Source organism: Rutidosis leptorrhynchoides, chromosome 4 (assembly GCF_046630445.1).
Source record: "Rutidosis leptorrhynchoides isolate AG116_Rl617_1_P2 chromosome 4, CSIRO_AGI_Rlap_v1, whole genome shotgun sequence".
In the NCBI taxonomy this organism is placed as follows: Eukaryota; Viridiplantae; Streptophyta; class Magnoliopsida; order Asterales; family Asteraceae; genus Rutidosis; species Rutidosis leptorrhynchoides.
In genome coordinates this window covers 519,758,293-519,764,292 of record NC_092336.1, presented here as the reverse complement: position 1 = coordinate 519,764,292, position 6,000 = coordinate 519,758,293, and the positions used below count along the sequence as shown (strand labels likewise).

The 6,000-nt window shown below is 34.0% G+C and overlaps 1 protein-coding gene across 1 annotated transcript; it reads right to left on the bottom strand.

Annotated features, from left to right (window-relative positions):
• Positions 1 to 1,537: 1,537 nt before the first annotated feature.
• LOC139844886 (GDSL esterase/lipase At5g33370-like) lies at positions 1,538 to 4,943 on the bottom strand. Its single transcript, XM_071835107.1, has 5 exons — positions 4,644 to 4,943; positions 3,995 to 4,122; positions 3,430 to 3,672; positions 2,426 to 2,678; positions 1,538 to 2,015 (listed from the first exon to the last, which is right to left on the bottom strand). The coding sequence occupies exons 1-5, from the start codon at positions 4,885 to 4,887 to the stop codon at positions 1,777 to 1,779; spliced, it is 1,107 nt and encodes a 368-aa protein (XP_071691208.1). The 5' UTR covers positions 4,888 to 4,943; the 3' UTR covers positions 1,538 to 1,776.
• Between the last annotated feature and the right edge of the window lie 1,057 nt (positions 4,944 to 6,000).

Here is a 6,000-nt window from a genome sequence, read left to right as displayed (position 1 = left end):
CTTGTGGTCTATTAAAAATTATGAAATAATTATTTATAATAAACTAATGAACTCACCAACCTTTTGGTTGACACTTTAAAGCATGTTTATTCTCAGGTATGAAAGAAATCTTCCGCTGTGCATTTGCTCATTTTAGAGATATTACTTGGAGTCATTCATGACATATTTCAAAAGACGTTGCATTCGAATCGTTGAGTTCATCAAGATTATTATTAAGTCAATTATAGTTGGATATATTATGAAATGGTATGCATGCCATCAACTTTCGATGAAATAAAAGTTTGTCTTTTAAAAACGAATGCAAGGTTTGTAAAATGTATCATATAGAGGTCAAGTACCTCGCGATGTAACCAAATGTAATGTATTCGTCCAGATGGATTAGGACGGGTCTCTACAGTTTGGCATTGATCCAGGTTGTGTGATGGGAACTGATGTTGTAGCTGATGAAACTTCCAGGGAAAGCCAAACAGGAAGTTGCACCATAAAGTTTCAGCTGGTTGTTCAACAACATGTGCCGAGGTGAAATGCTTGGAATGTGATATTCTAAGTGTTATACTCTTAATGGTGAAGTATGATAATTCTTGTTAAGAGTTATGATTGTCTGTGATGACAAGGATTGTCGTGTCTTGACAATGTTCGAAGAAGATGCAAGTTTTGTCTCTTGGGAGATAATGTCAACGACATGAAGATGAGGATCTTGAAGTTGTCGTCGTGGAAGCGTCTACATCGGTTATCCTTGCAATGTGGAAGCATGGTTATCTTCTTCTATCCAAAAGGTGGAGATTTGTTGGTTTGATTTTTTGGCTAGTAGAAGAAATGTTTTTTTGCTTAGTCCCACATCTGTGGATGGAAAGAGTGGGAAGTAATCTCTTTGGTTATAAAAGGAGCTTATGGGATTACTTCCAAATTGCACCAATCAATACACTTTAAGTATTTGATTATTTCTTTCTTTCTTACCCTTGTTTGAGAGTTGTATTAGTTAAATATTTTGGAGAGTGTAGTTGGCTTAAGAGAGTCGTCTATATCATTGTAATAATTTGTGATATAGTGTATTTCTCTCTGTGGGAGCCGGTGATTTTTCTCCTGTTTTGGAGTTTCCACGTTAAATCTTGTGTTGTGTATTGTTCTTATTTCTTTACTGTTATTATTGGGCTGGGTGGTGGGAATTAGTGAGACCGTAATTCCCAACACATTTCTGTGGCCCTGCCTCAGCGACACCAATTGCAGAAAAACTGGTATTTATCATATACAGAAATATGCTGATACATAATTTATCCATTCAAAATTAAATATGATTCGTAGAGTTGTATACGACATCAATATATTATAAAGCGTAGTGGTGCATTATGAAAGAGAGAACGTTTTTACATGAGGTCTCAGATTCAAACTTTATTGAGTACTATTCAAAAAATTGGAATGGTCAGAGAAAGAGTCGAAACAAGAAAACTTTATATGTTTACTCGTTTTTAAAATATTAGGTCTGATACTCTAAGTCGCTGAAGCAAGAATTTAGGGAACACAATGTGTGATTGTCACATAAGTAATTAATATCATAAATTCATGAAACATTTATTAATTTCATAACTAACCTGAACGAGATAACACATTTCATGATGCACACTAACAATAAGAAACGTACAATACCAATTACTAATCAATCTGAGACACTTATAATCTAAATTCAACAAACAATAAACTATAACTCAATAATAGATGCAACCTGTTGCTAGGAAATAACTCTAGTTCATCAAGAGATCGATTTAATGATGTCGTCGATCAGAAATTTTCCTCAGCGTCCAACGCCATTATTGTGCTGAGATTCATGGGAGACATGTACTCGCTCGCGCCTATCATGATTTGTTGTACGATTAATCTGTTTGCTCTCTCTGATGGATGAAATGGATCCCAAAACGCATTAAGATCTCTGTTAGGACACAAGTTCGACATAGGTGTGCATAGTCCAATTCCGTTGTAAGGTCCTTGTCCACAACATGCTACCTTCGCCGTAACAAATCCTACACATAATGCACATATAAAACCATGATTAACTGATATCTTAGCATTTTTTTTGAACGGCCGGTTAGTTGGTTACACTCTCCACACACGCTAGAAGGAACCCGCTCTCGAATCTTCACACTTACGTGAACCGGATCGATTTTATCATGCACCTACACCTGCCAGTAGCAAATCGTAGGGACCACATAACCTAAGGTTGACTGTGTATACATAATATGCGGTAAACCTCCCCCCCTTAGAATAGAACCCGCACCAATCGCAATGAAAGGATACGGACCCACAGTCCAGGAGCTTGGTACCACTCAGCCATGAGCTCGGTGGTGATATTGTATGTAGTTATTTGTATGTAGTTATTTGTATGTAGCATTTGTATGTAGTTATTTGTTAGAGTATTAGGTGACATGTATACCGTATCTTGCAGGGTCACTGATAAAGTCGATGCTACTTTGACGAATATTCGCACCAATAAATATATGACCTCCTAACTCATTGTTGAGACCATCTATCATTGTTTGAAGTTGTGGGTTAAATAAACCTGCTGCTCTTTGCAATTCAGGCGAGCATTCACCATTTCTGCTACGTTGGGCTAGTTCTGCGGGCACACACCCTAATGGACCTGTGCCTGTGACCAAAACCCTTCGTAATCCCATATCGTAAAGCCGCTGCAATAAAACCGTCTCATTAGTTTAAAAAGATAATAAACTATATACTTTTGGTATTTATTTAACATAAATGAAGACGTTGTTTTAGACAAGTTTCTCGTGTCACATGATTTAAATGGCATGTCTATGTCTATGTTTATGTCTATGGTAGTCTTTACTCACACCCTCCGAAACAAGTGTACTTTAAGAATTGCTGTTAGATACGAAATATATAAATATCAATTTCGTTGGTTTGATTGATTGAATATATTTAATGAGTAAAGATTGAGAATTGGAGTATTGTTTACAAACTTTACCTATTTTATATTATAAGAGATATTAAAAATAAAGTTGACAATTTTTTGAACAGAAAAGGTAGTAAACATATTATACTCCTATTAATTACTAAAGCGACTAATATAGGGAAGTAGATGAAGTAAAGCCGAAAGAATAGTATAATGCACCATGTTTGTTGAGTAATAACTTCAAATTGAATGATTTTATTGCATGGTAGAGCCTACTTCTATCTTTAGTAATAAGTATACTGTCAAATTGTACAACTACCTCCACTTACCTTTCTCTCTTTAGAAATAAATAAAATTCCTGCGCAAATCGAGTTTACTACATTATTTCATTTTTTACATTTACATTATCCAAATGTTCCAATTTTAAGCTTAGTTTTCACATGTTTAAAGTACTATATATAAATAATCACATATATGAAGCAGCTAGTAATGTTATATTTTGAGTGATTGATGAATTACATACGTACCCTAAGAACTTTACGGTATTCAGAGATGACGTAGACAACATAATCGGGTAAAGCGTACTGTCGAGATCTTGCAGAGAAAGGGACCAAATAGTAATTGTTCACAAAATCATTTCCTCCCAATGTTATGAGTGTTAACGATCGGCTTATAAGATTTTCAGTCTCTTCATGCCCGATTATGTCACTCACCCTTTGCTTATATTGTTCCAAATAATTCATTTGTGTTCCTATCCTTATGATATTTGCCTGCACCACAAGTACCATTTTAAATAATATATATCGTCCACGTACATTAATTTTTTATTGATTAATTAACAAAAAATCATTGCCACTTATACATTAAATATGCAATGTCTTAAATTATCAGGGTTAATTTTAGCTTACTTAATGTGCCCCTGCCTACCTTAATTATTTTGTTTCTCTGTTTTTGAGCATACTCTATTTCATCTAATCACATTTTGCTGTATCTTTTTATTATTACTTTAATTCAACAAGTTGAATTAAAAATAAAATCAAAACATTAATCTAATCTAATCTAATCTAATCTAATCTAATCTAATCGACTTACAAACTGGACGCCGGTATCATTGAGTACTCCAACACCAGCAGAAGCAAAATTTGCTCCAACAAGTAATTTTCTGCCTGTCAGCATTGGACTCAGATATGGCAATGTTGCTTCTGAGCCTATCGCCTCACCTGATCGCAATAATAGTATTTAATATTTAATATATAATATATATTAGAATTAGATTATATTGCTAACTATAAAAAGAAAAAAAGAGTTAAAGCTACAACACATGTAATGTTCTTAAAATTGATTTTTCTTGATAGGATTATAAGTAATTAAGATTAAGATGGTCCAAGTGTACTTGTTCACTATGATTTGATTTTTAATTATATCATTTTCAATCTATAATTATATCATTTTCAATCCTTGATGTTGTAGGTTGTCAACTAATCGTGTATTGTTATAGTCGATTCGTGTTGATGTCATCCATTGTATAATGTTTGACGGAGGTCGTGCTATGTATTCGTGTTATGTAATTCCTAGCATCTTGCTAGTTATTTTAATTTTAATAAAATTATTGCCTTTCGAAAAAAAAAAATAGTCCCATATAATATAATATCAGTCACTTATCACAAATAGTTAAAACACTGTGAAACACAAATTCAATCATAAGTCAAAACATATATTTAAATTTTCAAGTAAACTTAACTGATAAGATCAGGGATGTTAAGTCCATTAGAAAAACGCCCGGTAGGGCGTCTAGTGGGATAATCAATCCCATAAGGTCTATTATCGGCACGTGCAGTTGTTGCCAAGTAATTGTTGTTGCCGTTATCCACCAACGAGTCACCAAACACGAAGAAAGCTCGAGCATCAACTTTGAGAACAACAACATTTGTCAATAATGCAAAGAACAAAAACCAAAACATACCATGTGAAATTGAGGTTGCCATTTTAGTGCAACAAGATTTGTGTAACTAGATATATGCACACATACAAAGACTTAGATTTTTTGTGTGTGCATGTGATGCTGCTGAAAACAAGATGCCAATGGGTCTTTATATATACAAAATGGGAAGTAATATTTGGCCAATCCCAACTGCACATGGTTGAAGTAGTTTTGGTGCATTTAATTTACACAGTGAATATATTACATTTTTACCTAGCTTTTTCTGTAATAATTGTATTTAGTGTGCAGAAGACAAAATGAAAAGCTAGAATGACTTGGAAAACTAGTTATAAAACGAGTCTATTTTTGTTAATTAGCATAAAAAAACATATCAAGTATGATTGGGTTGACACAAGTGTAGTGAGTAATATTAATAACATAGTAAATGGATTAAATGGATACAATCATGCTTATATTCAACATCTATATCGGTTTTAATAAATGGATCTCCCACCAACCAATTCTTTCCTAAGAGAGGCGTTAGACAACGAGACCCACTTTCACCTTTTCTTTTCATTATTGCAAGTGAAGCTCTAAATCACCTCCTAAAAGTAGCCTCTAATAAAAGTTTGATAAATGGTGTCGAGATTGGTAATGATAAGGTCGTTGTTTCACACTTACAATACGAGGATGACACTATCATTTTCGGTAATTGTAACAAAAGTGAAGTAAGAAACATTCTAAAAATCCTAAAATGCTTTGAAGATCTTTCGGGTCTTAAAATTAATCTTAGTAAAAGTTGCGTTTATGGAATTGGCACTTCAAATGTCGAAATACAAAATATTACTTCGTGGTTCGGGTGTAAAGAAGGCTCCTTCCCTTTCAACTATCTTGGATTTCCAATTGGTTCGAATCTTAAAAAACATAATAATTGGGAACCTATTTTTGAAAAATTTAAAAAACGGTTATCCGATTGGAAGGCTAAGACAATTTCCTATGGCGGAAGATTAACATTAATAAAAGCGGTACTTGGTAGCCTTCCTCAATACTACTTCTCCCTTTTTAGAGCCCCGGTAAGTGTCTTAAAATCTCTAGAAAGCATGCGTTGAGACTTCTTTTGGGGAGGGTCCTTTGATGAGAAAAAAATGGTTTGGGTCAAATGGGATCAAATCCTCTT